The following is a 17,780-nucleotide window of genomic DNA, read 5'->3' as shown; positions in this document are numbered from 1 at the left end:
TGCCAAAATGTCTATGAAATTTTTATAACAATTTTATTATTTATATATCAAGATGCAAATGTGTTATGTGTAGTTTTACTCATCTGGAATTTATCTTATTATGTCAAATTACTAAGAAATTTCTGAATTTAGAGTGGCTTTAAAATTACTTACAGCATATTTTTGTAATGATTTCAATATTCATATATCAAAATGTAAATAAGATAAAAATAGTTCCAGTCTTTTCGGATTTATTTTATTGTGTATAATTAAGAAATTTTAGAACTTAAAGTAACAGAAATTATTTGCAGTATATGATGAACATAAGATGTATAGTGGGGATGGTCCCCACCTTTCCCGAAATAAAGGGAGTAGGGAGGAAAATTTACCACCGTGGTGCGACGCGCACTCGTAGCCCGTAGCGTCAGTCGCAGTCGATTGTTCGATTCGATTCGATCTTGCGCCTTTTGATTTTTACCTCGGGAAAACTTCGCGCAAGTGATACGTTTTTTCTAAGCAAAAATAGTGTGTACGTACAGCGTTCGTATAGCATATACTGCGTGTCCGGTAAGATCGTGTGGTTCACTCTTTTTAGACAACGTAATCCTTTCTTTAGTCAAAAATGAGCACGCCGGTGAAGAAGGTCCCCATTCACCTGCAGGTCAGTTCCTTGTCGATCTAGTCTGTTTTTATTTCTATTCTATTATTTCGGTGGTCATAGGAGCTGGCTCCTTTTAGTTTAAATATCATTACGTAAATAAACTGCGCAAAAATTTTCTTATTCATAAATGTACGTGGAGCAAACACCGGTTTATTTAGTCTTATGCATTGAATAGTATTTGCATCACGTGTAATATTGCGAAATTTAATGAATTTTATAATGCACATTACTATGAAGCACAGTAATCACTCTTTTCCTACTAAAATTATATATATATATAATCGTCATCTTTACATGACAAACTAATTTTTTATATAAATTTTAATAACAGCATATTGTGAGTAACGTGTGCCATACAACGAATAAAATAGATGTTTAAAAATAAAAATAGCGCATTATACGGAAATATTTCGACTTTGACATAACACTTCACCCATATAAGAAAAGAAGAAATGGAAAGATTTGTTACTTATAATCGAACTAGTCAACAAGTAATTGCACGATAATTAGTATGAGAAAAGAAAAGATGAAACTTTATATAATTGTAAAAATAATCGGCTGTATGTAGATAAACGACCATGATAGTCGCCCGTGGACCGTGTGCAATGTAAATCGATGCAAGTATCTCTGAAACATGATTAGTGCAGCAATAAAATCAGTACGTACATCCTATATTCGATATTGCCTGACGTGAATTCATGTCTAGAATAGCCCTTGCTTAAAACGTCATATCGATTTGTTTTCGTCTATAACGGTTAATTTAATATTCATTTACCACAGTATCTATAAGTTTCTTTCGTTCTTTCAATTTCAGCCGAGTTATGTACCATATCTCGTATTTAGAATATCAAAAATATAAATATGAAAGATATCGTATTTGTTGATAATTTTAAATGTTCATAATTTTAACTTGAACATGTCGCAGCAAGGGGTCACCGAACTTACGATCGATAGCATAGATGTGTTTAACAAACCATTCACAATTAACAGAGAAAAATAAAAAAGAAATGATTAATGGTAAAATGAATTAATTATTGATATTTATACGATTATATAACGATGATATGAATATTAAGAAAACATAATTTATTTGTTTTAGTTGCTCGTATCAGGTCTTGATACCGACGTGTCGTTATTAAATACAAAAAAGTAATCAACAGTAAGATTAATTAATTATTATCGTTAATGAAACTATAACGACTACATAATGTTGAGAAAGCGTCATACTTTATTTGTGTTAATTGTCGTATTAATTGTTGCCACTGCCAAGTCCTTATCCCGTTCCCTTTGTTTTACCGCAGGCCATAAGGTTCGTTAAACGGATCGTAACCTCGAAGAGGTACATACCGTAACATGTAGTTCAAAGGAAGTGTTTAGAAGAAGCGTTATGGTAGAAAGTAAATAGATAGATATGGATGTTTCTGCGTCACTATTAAAACCGAAAGTTCGCACCATCGCAGTGATCGCAAGGTTGCTGCCTTATTGATCGGAGCGTCTTGGCGCCCGGCACCGCACCGGTCTCTCTCGCGAAAAGAGCCAACTTGCATGTCTACAGAAACACAAATGTACTACATTTATGTTTTTATGCATACGATGCATCTATAGAACTGAGTCACAGTAAAATTCAGAGTATGCAAACGCAATATGCGAATTAAACGATCAATTTGTAGCGAGATGTCATAAATTACCATTTTATAGTTTGTTAGATAGTAAATAGATTAGTAGATTAGACTCGATAGTAATAATCTGCTTTTTCGATAGCATTACATTTTATTGCCGTTTTACATCGAATACAGATGCGAAGTGTTTAGTCAAACTCGTTTTACACTTTTCTACGGTTACACTTTTTTTCTTAGTTAAGCAGTTCCATAAAGCTCTACAATCAGAATCCTTCCTATGGAGTTATAATATCACAGTAATATCAAGTAACCGACAACTTTTTGCAATTTTACAATCTTTTCGACGAATGGCATAATTAAGAGATTTGCAATTGATGGAGTTTACTTGTACAAAAAATTTGTTTTATCTCCAAACCTGTTACCGTAACTTGTAACTTGTAACGCGTATCTTGTAATTTGTAACTTGTAATGTTCCGCTAACAAGTAATAGTTCAATCATGTAAGAAGGCTCAGTTCACAGATAACGCAGGCGAAGTTATAATTCTTCAGGGGGTGGCTGCATTTCACTTACTTCCCACGATGACGCAATGTACACTTTTCACAAATTAATATCACGTAACGCTCAAATACGTAGAATGACGCAAAGAGGTATTCAAGTATAAAGACAATCGCAATTATTAATTCAAATTAAACGCAATTTTGCTAAGCTTTATGCTCCAGTTTTTATACGTCAATTACTTTCCTATATAGACGTACGTTAAGATCGAGGCATGGGAACGAGAAAGTGTATTTTAACATACAATCATAGCATCAGAGATTCGGCATAAATAGATACCAATATATATCTCTTTCGTTTCTCCAAACAATTTCCCTAATTACACGATGCATCGTTATATAACGCGTGAGAATTTCTCAATTATGAAAGATGAAGCTATTCACAGGCGGAAGGTGCTCTAACGATACCAAATACCGCGAGTTCCGATTTGGTAAAAGTTCGCGTGAACCACGGTCCGTGGTCATCGAATTAGGACCACTTAGAACTTTCAATATTTTTCGCTCTTTTAGTAAGATTAAGAGACGCGAATTCTAACAACAAAGTCTATTAATTACTAGGATGTTACACATATACGTGTTAATAATAATTTGTGCTTCCTCCTGTATTTTTAACAGGATAAATTATTTTCATGATTATTCCAGGACGGTTAGCAGGCACTATCCATTCCATACAGACAATGTTTCCATCAATAGATTATTTAACGAAGTTAAATTTAATTAGAAGAAATCCTAACAACTCGATTCCAAACATTTTTCAATTCTATTCTAAATTTCTATTCTAAATAAATGATTCTATCCTGAAATCGACAATTGGCTGTAGCAATGAAACCGCAAAGCCGTGCACCAAAGCATATGAACTGATCAAGTAGATAACGTTTTAAAAAACTATATCTGTTAAAGATTTATTTGGAAAAATATTGCATATACACCGGTTTAACGATTCCAACAACTAAGATCTGACATAGTACGTGTATACATGACGTATTATTAGAATTAGAAAAGTGAACTTTCTGCATGTGGTTGAAATTTAACTGTATTTCCAGCGTTTAGCTATAGATACTAGTTTCAAAAGTTGGTAAACGTCGATGACGTGAAAGGGCTTAATACAGTGTGTGATTCGCGACGATAATTCGTACACGCTTGGGAAAATCGTACGGCACTGTGCCGTGGGTGCTATAAAAGCACGGTAACGCGGGCAGCGCCGGCGAATCAATAGTTCGTCGACACTACATACGTCCGACCTGAAGTCGGAAAAACCATCGGAGCTTGATTTTACGAGAGTGTGCACTGTGCACGCTCTCGACGACAGCCAGACGGTAAATCGTATATGAGAGAGCCATCGAATTACGGATCTTCCGTTAGTCTCTATGTCCCTGCGAGCTGTTCGCAGGAGCTGGATGGTTTCCGCGAGCAAAAATAAACCGTGGGTGGTGACTGACATTTTTGCCCGTGCCTTTTATCCCGTTTGGAGGGTGTAGAAGATATAAAACGGCTGATTCGTCTGACTCTTCCGAAGAAACATTGAAAAACTTGAAATTCTATATGTAGAACTTTCGCATGTGTGTATGTTAACTTATAAACTGTTTTCTAGGATGGATGGCTCTTTTTCGAATTAAGTTTCTCACAATGGATCTCGTTGCCGTAGGAGTCTTATACAGGAAAATACGTCACTGATTAATTGCTGGAATTGCATCATCGAACGATTAAAAAAGATTGCATTATTTATAAGGCTGGCCAATATATGCAGATTGAAACAGTAGTAAGAATGTAATCGAGCTTTTTAAGTCGCTCAAATTTGATTTAGATTCGTACTTCATCAGACGGCACAAAGGATTCAGCGAGGCAATCTTTCCGGTTCTCTTTGTCTCTCTGGTCCTCTATAAAATAATAATGACGAAAGCAGTTTACATTCTGTATATAAATTTCGAGTAGCATTAATGAAGAGTCTCGTTGTGTACATAGATCTCTAAAACATTTTTAATGTATCTACTGCATTAAAGGGTACAGAAGACTTGGAGAGGAAGTTAATTATTTGTTCAGAAAAAGGATCCAAATCCCGTGTACAGAATAATAGTCCTGTTCATTAAGAACTTCATCGAGTAGCTAGGCCCTCGAACCTCTTACAATTCGTTTTGCGTTTCCACTGGCGACAAGTGGTTCGACACGGGTATACTCATCGTCGTCTGTTTGTTTCACCGAGAACTTGACGGAGAATTTAGTCGAATGGAAGTCGGTCAGCCAAAATGTAAATTACCGGCATTATTCTACCGACGTAAATAGACACTGGGAAGCCAGGTGCGAGTCACATTGGTCGTTCCCGCGGCAAATTTATCGCGAACTGAAATTAGAGCGGCTTATCGGATCAGTATTGACCTTTTTTCGCCCCTCTTTTTCTTCGTTCGATTATACAAGTGCAAGGACGACTCGTAGACCGATTATACTTAAATATATTCTATCGTACACACGTTCTTCGCGTATCGACGCAAGGTGTGATTCCCTGATTGCGTGTCGAAATTTCCAATTGTAGATACAACTTACGGTTTTCAAGTCACAGAAATGCACACGACTACTTTGCGTCTACCATTTGGTTCAATGCCTATCGGTATCTTTTGCGATAAATCACTTCGAGTGCTTTCTTCGTTTCTCGCTATTAAAATGTATTTAGATCTCAAGTAACGTAATCTCCAAGTTTACACCTCGTGTACGGTATATCTATATGCAAGGTTACATCGCCATAAGCCGAGTACGACTATAGTCCTATGTTAGTTTAACACGAATTTCATTCCACGCGTTTAGACTTTCGTTGCTCGAAGAAACTTTAAGAAAGCGTTAAAAAGATGCGCCACCCATTATTATGTAACGTTATGCAATTATCGTTAACTCTCTGGTCCCGTTGGTGTATTAAATGGTCGAATATGTGGTGCACCTTTGGACCACGTTTAGACGATACAAAAGGCAGCTCGACGAACGTTTGTCGAGTTAACCAGCCAGAGAGTTGCTTGTACGATGTCTCGTTGGAGCGGGACGAGTCAGCCACCGTGAGTATTTTCTCCGTGTACGCGTCCACTTCATTTTCTTCGAAGAAATCAACGATAGAAACCTGCGAGTTTCGCTCCTTAAGAACGCAGGAAAAATCCTTTTCCCTTCGTGAAAGCGGTCAAGCCTTGGCGGCTGGCGCTCTGAATCGTCTGGATATAGTAATTAACGAAGAAATCGCCTTTTAATTGGACCAGATACGAACTGGAACGGCGATCCAAGCGACAGCGTCTTCTAGGCGCATGCAACCGTATACAATCTACCTTATTATAATGTGTTCGAACTTACGCGATAAAAGCAGAGCGTGCGATTCGATTGGGACCTGAATTCTCGTACTAGATACTCATTTGCTTGATAAGATCTTCCACTTGGGCGATGTTTGCTCGAGTTCAGATGAATTCGTGGCATGTTGCCGGGAAATGCTGGAGATATCGATTTTACCAGGGGCGTACTTCCGTACGGGGGTGGAAGATCTTATGACGCGTCGCCTCGTGCTTTTATCCACGTTTTTTCTTCGTTTCATCATTTTTCTTGTGTTTGATTTTGAACGTGTCGAAACTTAGAAGTACTCCATTCGATGACCTATATATGATAATTGACGTGTAAATTGATAGATCGAACCGTGAACGAAATGGGGCTAGAATTGTGAAAACACAGGAGATTACAGGAGAAGAGCATGATAAATACGTATCATTTCTGTTGATTTTTTGATTTTGATGTCATATTACGATTAAAGAGGAACATTTCTACGCGATATACGTAGCTAAAAGTGGAAAGAATCCGTTCGAGCGAAAGATATAATTGACAAGGCTTTGTAGAAGTTAAAGATACAGCTGTTAAGGTAAACAGAGGTGTTTTAACGTCTTTTACCACTTTAATATTATGACGATATTTTTACGATTCTAAGGAGGCTGTAGAAGCACACCTAGAAGTCTCTAAAATCAAATAATAAGATAATTTTCAGAACATAGGATCAGTCGACGACGTAGCGAATCTCAAAATTGTCTTGTAAAAACGGAAAATCTTCTCCTGTGGCCTTCATATGGAATCACGGTAGATGCTAAATTCGCAACTGACACGAAATGGTATTAAACGTGTCTGAGAAGTGAACGGTAGGATTTCTTTTCTCGAAAATCACGCCGACGTACGGCTAACGTATTTTAAGCGGTCGTCTGCTGAAAATATCCAAGCGAAGATTCTCTAACACATGAAACGCACATGTCGCGTCCGTGCCTAATAACTATACCGTGAAGATGACAAGGTCTCTGCCCACGTGAATTGCGCCAACGAGTTCTCGATATTCGTTCCATTTCCATTGCTTTAGACCGAAGGTTGTGCCACCATTTCATTCTATGGTTGAGGTAGTTTAGCGTGTAAAGTTTATTAGAAAAGGCACATCCCTTGTAAAATCATTGTTTTAAGAAAACGCTGCGTTCTTTTAACGACTTGTACCCTTTCGAACATCCAATATATCACCCTCCCTTTGTTCGACAAGATCCGATTTAACAAAGTACACCTTGCAGCAACACTTACATCAGAGGGGGCGAGGCAGATTGGGATCGATTTCATGAAAGCCACGGCTATTCACGGTGGTTTAAATTCACACAGGGTGTTCGAAGCGATTTTACGGGGTGGAGACCTCCAGCCTGCGTGAAGGGTTTGTTACACCACGCGTTGCATTAGCCAGTGCGAAGGGTACGGACCATGGATCGGTTATAAAACGTGGGTGGTGCCGGCGACAACGATGGATTGTCCTTTTTTTTCCACTGTTCCCTCCTATGGCGTCTCTGATCTTTCTCCCCTATACGCTTTCATCTTTCTACGGACGGGGAAAGCCTCAGGGGTGGTTGTCGAAAGTCCCTTATGCAGCCTCGTGGACTCCTTTCTCTCTGGTCTCCCTTCAGTTTGTTCCACCTACGAGATCCACGCTAATATTTATACGTTTTGTCCGCTCTTCTTTATACTATAACGAGCATAAAGTGAGGTCAGGATCTTTGTTTTTTAATCACGATGCCACTGTACTCGATAATTTGCTGATTCTCAAGGGTTGCGTGATATTTCGGATTGGGTACCTGGATTTTTTAATTAATCGAGACACATAACGATAGACACACAAATAGTACGAATGTTAAGAAAATATAATCACGCGTACATAGATAGTTGTTGATACGTAGATTTTTGAACAATCTGAATTATTATCTTGGACGATAAGTTGTCTAAAGTTTTGTTACTGAGCAGAGAGCTAGTACGATAATAAAAGGTAGGACTTTAAAGAAAATACAGTTACGTGCAAATATTCCCCATTATTTTAAATGATAATTCCTGCGAAGTTCGTAATTAGTCGAGAGACATAATGTAAGGACGATAAGAAATACAGTCACGTATAACTGTTTCTTATTATCGTAGAGGATAGTTCTTCTGAAACAGTGTTGTTCGTCGAAAGACATAATGCAGGACTAAAAAAGTGTGAATCTTAAGAAGATACACTCGCGTGTAGATATTTCTTATTGTCTCGAAAGATGTGGGAAAAATTGTTAGTATTTACACGAGGGTTAACGTCGAAAACATAGCGAAAAGAGATGTGTTCCTTTATTCATTGCGGAAATGGCACGTACATATATGGCGAGCACGGTTTTCAAATCCTGATTGTATGGTAATGTCCGAAGTGGATCAGCGAAAAACCGCGCGTTTTCCGTGTCGAGAACGTTTACGATAGAGGCGAAACCTGTATTCCTTCGGATGGAAAGATGTATCGCGGAATACGGGATCTTACGCTTATCAGTCGTAGCACATCGGTTATACTGCTCTAAATTCAGCATTGGCGGAAGTGCGTGAAGCGTAACTTCTATTATATACTGATTGGTATACTATAGTGTGGAGGTAATATACGCACATTAATCGTCTGCACCGGATGTTGGATCCGACGCACGTTGCAAACGAATATCAAGGACAGTGCGCAGGGGGTTTGGTCAACTCTCAATGAGAAGTAATTTCATTCGAGGCAGAGGTTTTTTAGATGACACTGTACGATTCCAATGTTTAGAAACGTTTATATGATGAAACTTCGCTAATATCTTAGCGAAACACGAGTTAAAACACGAGTTAAAACACGATTATCATGACCATGTTGATAAGGCTTTGAACAAGTTTGAATATGTATATAGAATTTGGAAGATTTATTCTAAATATTCGTTTCGTAGAAGTCACAGAAATATTTTAACAATTATAATTCGTTGGATTAATAAGCCTTGATATATATTTAGTACGAGCACTTTTTTCTGGTTCATAGAGTAAGCGAATTTTATAAAAGTATTATTAATTACGCAATAGTAATTGAAAGCAACACTCGCTATTTTTCTATCGAATCACCAGCCTATAACGTTAAATTACCTATTGAAAAACGGCAAAATAATAAAATCGTAGTAGTTTGATCTATCCGTAATTCTATGATTGATGTACATCGTGTCGAAGAGCAAACGTGCAGGTATTTTCGAGCGATAGCGTATCCGAATGATTATAGATATTACGGATAAATAGATAACGAATCGATATTATCAGATGATAAATAGAAGATAAGCATTATCTAAATATCAAAGGATAAATTCGTACACCTTGGTTTATATATGGAAGCTTCTGCAAATATCAAGGGCAAATATATTGTAAAAGAAATATAATTAAACTGTAAATAGCCGAATGCATTTGGATAATTAATATGTGTTTATTATCATCAGAATTCATCGTAATTGGTTATATTATCGTAATTAACGTTAGTCGATATTATTAAAGATAATTAATATCCAAATATTTTACTGTGTAAATCTACACACCGGAAATTTTCATCTACGTAGTAGAAGTCTCGTGGACGAGTGACCTATAAAAGTTTAATATCAACTGGAAAATTGACGCTCGGCTCCCCCTATCTATAAGCACCGTTTATACATTTCTAATGGTTTTAATCGTGTAACAAAGTATCGTTTACAACTTTACCGAAAAGAACGGTGGTGAATAATTCGCGTGGTACTTGTCGATGTGCATTTATTTTCTTTAATCGCCGAATTTTACATATGTATAGAACATTAGCACAACATATACGCGGATAATACAGGCGTGCAAGAAGATCTCGTTAAAGATTATCATTCAGTAGCATTCGACGTTATTACAAGTTGCGGTACCGTTTTGAAAAAAGGTATGCGAATTGATACCAACTGTTCTGTTTCCAGAGCGCGCAAAACAGGCTGCTGATTAAGAATGGCAAGGTGGTGAACGACGATGGGATCACGGACAACGACGTTTACATCGAAGACGGTATCATTAAGTAAGAGTCCTTATACTTATATACATTTGCCGTATTTATTTTCAGACGCGTGTAATTACGTCATTAACACATTGACTGCCACGAGAGTTCCATCTGTTTTGCTCCATGAACCACGATAAATTAATACGTTTCACTACAATATATAACGTTATAAAGTATAGTGTATTATGTAATCACGTGGCTTCTTATAAATATTAATTATCGAATAAAATTTCACTTACTGTTAAATATTAGCTAAATTAAAATTATATGTCATATCAATAAAATTAATATTTCGTTTCATATTTAAATCAAAATTACTAATTATAATTAGGAAATCAACATATTAGAGAAAGTTGGATATTAACAGAATTCCATTTAATATTTTACACGTTGAATTTCTAATTTATTAAAATTAAATGAAAGTTAAAATACTTTAATAACAGAATGCAATTTTTATTATTTATTAGCTATATTTTATCGCGCATGTATGTTAAATTTATTATGTACATCCAGCTATTATCATGTTGTTCGATATTTTTAATTCGATGATATCCAACGTAATCGACGTATTACTTACGAAAGCACATATTTCGTTCACGATGGAACTGCAATTCTGTCTCGTTTCGATGCGATGGATTGATCATTCGGTGTTTTTCTTTGACGTTGATGATTGTCAATCGGAATCGTTGCGCAAGTCAAAGAATTATGATCCTGAGGTACTCGCTGTAACATTTGTAGTTCGCGAGCAAACATACTTTTGAACTTACGCGTGCGAACGATCAACGTTTCATTGAGTATTCTACTCGCGTGTTTGCACGCCACTTTACGCAAGCGAAACGCGATACAACGCTGGCTGTTTTATCAATGAGCAATATGGAAAGATAACGCGATGATGGGCGGTACAATTTGTCAAGCAAGCGTGACATGCACTACCTAATGAACGGTTTAAAGAAGGCAATAAGCAGGTAATATCGAGCCTTTGCTTAAAGCCATGTGATTATGCACCGTGTAAATGGTTAGAGGTTGTTGGTCAACTCGCCTCATTGCTCTCCCCTTTTGGAACGAAGATTCGAATTAATGCTGCAAAGTTTTAATCTTGTTCGGTATTTTCATTTTCAGAAGAACGATTTCAGTTTAACGTTAGCATTTTTTTAAGAGAAAAATAGCAAGAATCGATACCGGTGTTACATTATCAGTTATCATTGATTCCTCCTAGAAAAACGATGTTAAACAAACCAATCGTAGATTGCAGATCTACTCACGCCATTGCTCCTCTTTTAGAACGAAGATTAAATATAATATCGGGACAGTTGTAGATATTATCTAGTATTTTTATTTGTAACAGAATCGAAGAACTGCTTGATTTGTCTAGGTTTGCTTAAATTATCGAAAAGTAGAGATCACTATTTTTAAAAAACCAAATATTTAAAGTCACGTATCATTCTTTACTTTCGTAAATCGCATTCTAATCACCCTTGAAACTCAAAAATACCTAACGATCGTTCGCAATCGTGATTCTTTTGTTAAAAAAAAAAAACAAAAAAGGAAGAAAACAGATTTCCAATAAACTAATCGACCAATCGATCGTGCTAGAAGCGTTTAATCGCTCGCTTCCACCACTGGATTCATTTACATTGTGAACGTTCTATTTCTAGGCAAATGGGTCGCAATCTGATAATACCGGGTGGCACTAGAATCATCGACGCCCGTGGGAAGTACGTGATGCCTGGTGGCATAGATCCACACACCCATTTCGAATGCGAGCTAATGGGCGCCAAATCGGTCGACGATTTCTATCAGGGGACCAAGGCAGCTGTCGCTGGTGGTACGACGATGATCATCGACTTCGTCATCCCCAGGAAGGACGAATCCCTTTTGGAGGCGTACGAGAGGTACCGAGAGTCCGCCGATCAGAAAGTCTGCTGCGATTATTCGCTCCATGTCGCTGTCACGTCCTGGAGTCCAAAAGTGAGCCTCTCAACAGATCAACAAGCGTCCAAGACAATCTTCAATGTCGTCCCATCTTTATATCGCCGTTATCGTAATACAAAGAAATATGTCGCTAGAAGGTTGAATTAATAAGATCTGACAGATAGGTTGAGACGACTACCACAAACAGAGCCAGCATGATACAGTTTACACGCGTCCTCTATTCTACTTAGTCAACCAGAATGAGATAATTACCGTAATGCGAGTCCTTCCTAGAAAAGAAAGCACGTCTGGGCATGACCTTTTTCTCGTGGGTCTTTTAAGTTCACCGACATCTCTCCGCGAAGTTAAACATAGTCTGTATTAACACGAAGCGACGTAATGTTAACAAGTAGTATTCAGATCGCAAATAGAATTTACGTAATCCGCCGATGATCGTCGGAAATTGCCAGGGTTGTTACGTTCGACTCTCTCTCTCTCTCTCTCACTCTTTTGAACGTTTCTTTTGTCGAACGTTAATGATCAATCGGACGATTGAAATCGGTGGAATGGATTGAACAGAGAAACTGCACGAAAATTGCGAATCGAATCGTTGCCAGAATCGTTGAATCGAATAAATCGTTTAGACTTGAAACGAGCATAAAGCATCGACCTGGATGTTTGCTCATCGAGCGACGAGTCCGCTCTGATCGTTCCTAAATATGGGAAAACCGATCCCGCGGCAAATTGGCAAATCGTACGAATCTGGTAGCTGCAGTTGTCTTGCTATATGCCGACTCTGTAACTGTAATCGCGATCGTGAATGGAATACCAAACGATCGGTGAGGAAATCGCAAGCGAACTGCGTACGGATGCATGTAAATCGCCGTGCTCCTTATTTGCTGACGCTTGTCGGACTCCTCGTCCGTTCGAAGCAATTCCGTTCCGTTTAAAGCGATTCCCTTCCGTTCGAAGCGATTCTGTTCCATTGGAAGCGATTCTGTCCCGTTCAAAACGATCTTCTTCCGTTCGAAGTAATTCTGTTCCGTTGGAAGCAATTCTGTTCCGTTGGAAGCGATTTTATTTCGTTCGAAGTGATTCTATTTCATGAAAGCGATTCGGTTCTATTTTTAAAGCGATTCTGTTTAGCTCTAGACGCTCATATTTCCCCTGTATTACAGCTGAACGATTTATATCGCAGGTCAAAGAGGAGATGGCCACGTTGGTGAAGGATCACGGTGTCAGCAGCTTTAAAATGTTTATGGCCTATCGCGACCTGTTTATGCTAAGGGATCCAGAATTAATTGAGACGTTCAAAACGTGCAAGGAGCTCGGTGCCATCGCTATGGTTCATGCGGAAAATGGCGATATTATTGCGGAGGTAAGAGGCACATCGTGATTTACGACGTATAGTTATCCTTGAAGTAAACGAGCAATACGCTGTGTTTGAATGTTTCAACAACTGTTACCATGTTTGGCCCTCTATTATCCGGCGAAAATAGACACAGTACGTTTGCAGTCACGAATTCAGGGATATACGTAGACAAGAACGTTCGAAATTGTTTTAGAACACGAAACGATTGCTCGATGCAGGAGTGACGGGGCCGGAAGGTCATGAAATGTCTCGCCCCGAAGAAGTGGAAGCGGAGGCTGTGAATAGAGCGTGTGTTATAGCTAGTCAGGTAAGGGCGACAGTCTGGAGAGGACTCTATTTTTAGAGAGGATCACTTTATATTTGTCCAGTACGCTTGTTTACTGTTTCAAGCACCGCTATTTTGATGATCAATGTATCGTAGTACCTTGAATGATTGTTTATTAACGATCGTATCACCCTCTTTTTGTCACTCTCGTTTTACTTTCGAATGAATGACATTTTCAATTCAGTTTCAGTTAAAAGCACAACAACTAATTTTCCTTTTTATCGTTTCAAACTACGACAAAATGTAAAGAACAATTGTGCTATGATCTTATTTAAGGGAGGAGGTACTTGATTGCTCAGTTTCATTTTAAGAATTTATTAGATCTTATTGAGATTACCCTTACGAAAGGCAGGTTCGTTGTTTTTCAGACAAGACGTTGTAAGCATAAATCGATCAAAATTCTGCATGCTTAGGTCAATTGTCCACTGTATATAGTGCATGTGATGAGTCGTAGCGCCGCAGAAGCGGTGGATGCTGCGCGTAAGCGTGGCGCTTGCGTCTTCGGCGAGACCTTGGCAGCTGCAATTGGCACAGATGGTACCAACTACGCGCACAAATGTTGGAAACACGCAGCAGCGCATGTTTTGAGCCCACCTCTCAGACCAGACCCAGATACATCTTGCGTGTTGCTAAATATGTTGACCAAGTGAGTCGAAGCCACCGTGGACCTTCGATAGGGTGACTTTGACATCCACGGCATAGTCTCTTCGTGTTTCCACTTATCACACGATATTGTTATAATTATACGTAGTCTTCTATACATTCCATTTCACGAGTGAACGAAGAAAGTAATTTACTGGTTGTAAAACAGTATGTTTCGCTGACCGAAAAATGATTAGAATAGTATGCGATACTTATGAAAGAACTACACTTTACAGTTTAGTTAAGAAAAGTATGTAATTTACAATGCTAATGTAAGCCATTTGGTTCAGCTATACCGTTTTTACTATTGCAATGAATAGCATAGGAAGTAGTAGGGATTCAGAAAAGATGTAAGAAAATAAGTAAGAAATATGAGATACGTAGTCTTGGTTCGTAAAAACTATTTAAAACTACGCATTAGCGGACATTACAATCACAGAACTAGCCTCCGTAGTCTTAGATGTAAAACTGTTAAAGTCCTACAAACCTATTATCTCAGATATCAAGATTTCAAGGTGGTTTCATAAACTCAGAATGATCTGTGTTAAAAGACTTACAGAGCCACTTGCACCTGGGATTAAATTGAACAAGTCCAGGTGGTCTCTGCGAAACCTTGCAAGTTTGTACAAATTTATGAATCTGATACATTAGACAATGAAACTTCATAAAAGCAGATTATTCTCCATCATGTTTTAAAATGTTACAACAGACGATCATTGAAGTACAATTAGGGTATAATAATAGCTGCCCGATGTTGCATGCACCGTAAATTATATTTAGATGTTCCGCTAAAATTCCCGTGCATGCACACTGATCGTAACTGTAGTTCGGTTTTACTTTTCCTTTGCCCTATTTCTTTGCAAGTTTGAAATCACCTGGCACGATTCCCTCAATGTACAAACGTGATCTAGCTCAACTCGAAGTTGTCTCTAAATTGTAGTTAGACACGGTATCGTGAACACGGCTGAAAAGAATATTCCTTTAAGAAACATAACAAAACCGAAGACGATTTTGACAATGTAAAAATTCATATTTAAAACTTACATTGTACGCAGATTTTTGAAATTCTATCAACACTGCAACAAGACTCAACTATCATGATTGTAATAGTAAAATCAGAAATCACTTTAGAAATGTATATGACGGTTGCAAACATAAACTTAATGAACAATTAATATAGAATACGAATTGTTGGTTTAAACTAAAAATATAATCAATGTTAAATCTGATGCTTGAGGTTTATTAATACGATGGAAAATTCACTGTTTAAATTACCAACGTCGTGAAGTTTATGTTTACAATAGACATTCTGTAACTTTTACATACATTTCTAACTCGATTTCAACTTGATTTAAACTCTGCTAATGTGATTATCATATATTCCTACAAAATTTCGATAAGTCTTTACATAGTTCAGAGAACTATTGTATATGATAATCTTGCCCTTTTTTTCGGCTGTGATCGCGCTTTCACTGATAAGATCAATGTCAGGATAAACGAAACGATCGCGGTTTAGGTGAATTGTCCGCTGTACGTAACGGCATTGTCGAGCAAGTCCGCTGCTGATGTTGTGTCCTCGAAAAGGTCGGAGGGTGTCGTCCTGTTTGGAGAGACTCTCGCAAGTACCGTGGGTATCGATGGTAGCGAACAATACGGGAAAGATATCGAAAAAGCGAGACGTTACATTACTAGCCCACCATTGAGACCCGATTCTACCACTCCTGCCTATCTAATCGAACATCTAGCACAGTAAGTAATCTAAAGTTTTAAATCTTTTGACATTAATCAAGGAGACGGACACAAATCGAAATACTATCTATACGGTAATGTTATATACTATATTTGAAAAATATCGGTGCTTTATCCTTTTCGTTGTTAATTATCGAAGTTTCAAGTGTCTATATCGGTGTGATCGACAAATCATGCGATCGTAAGAGACGACCGATGAAATAGACGGTATAGCAAAGTGGAGATCTATCCGATGGTTTGCCGTGTTTATCCCGTTTCGAGTGTTTCGAGTACTTCCCGGTTCGTGCTGATAAGTAGCTGATTCCTGTATAGGAACTTAATGCAGAAAGACTGTCGATGGTTAGCAATAGGAGATAAAACGATTTTTCCCATTATAACGTTACCCGTATGCATGTGGATGCCCCGCGTATTCAAATGACAGCGATAAATTACAGTAACAAATTGGCACGCACGATATGAGGCTAACTGAACGTAATTTTAATAGGCATCGCGTGGGAAGCGCCTCTTATCTCGCTGCTGGTATTAGAGTTAATTAAACGGGCAGAGGAAAACTCGTTTAAAGATCATTTCCACGGTCAGCATTCAATTTTACTTATTTACTTGATAAACCGGTCATATCGCGACTCTATAATCTATACTTTACATGTTAGAAAATTCTTCCAGCTTGTCAGATGTCAAGGTAACCTTTGGTTCTATAGAATATTCTCTGCGATATTCTAATTTCTATGTTCTTAAGATATCGGCATTTTTATTTTACCAGTCACCTACTTAAACAATCTGCTCTATTTCGCCAGAGATGGCCTTCAAGTTACCGGTAGCGACAATTGCACCTTCAACGCCGAACAAAAAGCTCTGGGCAAAGATGACTTTTCGAAGATTCCCAATGGTGTAAACGGCGTGGAAGACCGGATGTCAGTCGTTTGGGAGAAAGGTGTACACGCGGGAATAATGGATCCTACGAGGTTCGTGGCAGTGACCAGCACCAATGCCGCTAAGATCTTCAATTTGTATCCGCGAAAGGGAGTGATAGCGGTCGGCTCAGACGCAGATATCGTTGTCTGGGACCCCAACAGGAAGCGTACGATTTCCGCTCAGACGCATGTTCAGGCCGTTGACTTCAACATCTTCGAGGTAAGGGCTGGCTGATATTAAGCTTTAATAAAGTCTTTGTCCCTGTAATATCGAGAGCACGCGCCCTAGGATTTATTTTCCATTTGTCTTGTCGACCTATGTTCCGCAGGAAGTTCAATCAAGCTGGTATCGTTAAGAGCGATAAAGACAAAATATGATTAACCCCTATTGCTATTGAACTGCCGTTACCTAGGTACTTTCGTTTCTTTCGCGAAGACACTGAATTCAATTTTAATCTATTCCAGGGTATGGAAGTTCACGGAGTACCGGAATACGTTATAGTGGAAGGTCGTGTCTGCGTGGACGAGTGCGAACTAAAGGCTGTTCATGGATTTGGAAAGTTTGTCGAGACGCCAAGCCACGTTGATTATGTATACAGTATGATAGAAGACAGAGAAAAGGTGCGCCTCTCTTTTTATGGTTAATTCGTATGTAAACGTGGAACGTTACAAAGCACAAAAGCAAACAGTTATTTCTAACGACCTACAAATCAATTTCAATTA

General features: G+C 38.2%; 1 protein-coding gene across 6 annotated transcripts in view; it reads left to right on the top strand.

The window, feature by feature from the left end:
- Nucleotides 1–386: 386 nt before the first annotated feature.
- The window catches only part of LOC117234685 (dihydropyrimidinase), a 22,731-nt gene continuing 5,337 nt past the window's right edge, over nucleotides 387–17,780 (top strand). For 3 of the 6 annotated variants that reach the window (XM_033496147.1, XM_033496144.1, XM_033496146.1), the window contains exons 1-8: nucleotides 388–640; nucleotides 10,071–10,165; nucleotides 11,803–12,115; nucleotides 13,257–13,436; nucleotides 13,624–13,737; nucleotides 15,914–16,146; nucleotides 16,941–17,277; nucleotides 17,523–17,678. In XM_033496147.1, the coding sequence (XP_033352038.1) occupies nucleotides 602–640; nucleotides 10,071–10,165; nucleotides 11,803–12,115; nucleotides 13,257–13,436; nucleotides 13,624–13,737; nucleotides 15,914–16,146; nucleotides 16,941–17,277; nucleotides 17,523–17,678 (1,467 nt within the window). In that variant the 5' untranslated portion in view covers nucleotides 388–601. Of the gene's footprint in view, nucleotides 641–1,941; nucleotides 1,980–10,070; nucleotides 10,166–11,802; nucleotides 12,116–13,256; nucleotides 13,437–13,623; nucleotides 13,738–14,168; nucleotides 14,402–15,913; nucleotides 16,147–16,940; nucleotides 17,278–17,522; nucleotides 17,679–17,780 lie in introns of all 6 variants that reach the window. The other 3 variants (XM_033496150.1, XM_033496148.1, XM_033496145.1) reach the window with 3 other exon arrangements.

Source organism: Bombus vosnesenskii, unplaced genomic scaffold (assembly GCF_011952255.1).
Source record: "Bombus vosnesenskii isolate JDL3184/JDL3185 unplaced genomic scaffold, Bvos_JDL3184-5_v1.1 scf7180000013308, whole genome shotgun sequence".
In the NCBI taxonomy this organism is placed as follows: Eukaryota; Metazoa; Arthropoda; class Insecta; order Hymenoptera; family Apidae; genus Bombus; species Bombus vosnesenskii.
The sequence above is the reverse complement of the archived record's forward strand: the minus strand, read 5'-3'. Positions and strand labels throughout refer to the sequence as shown.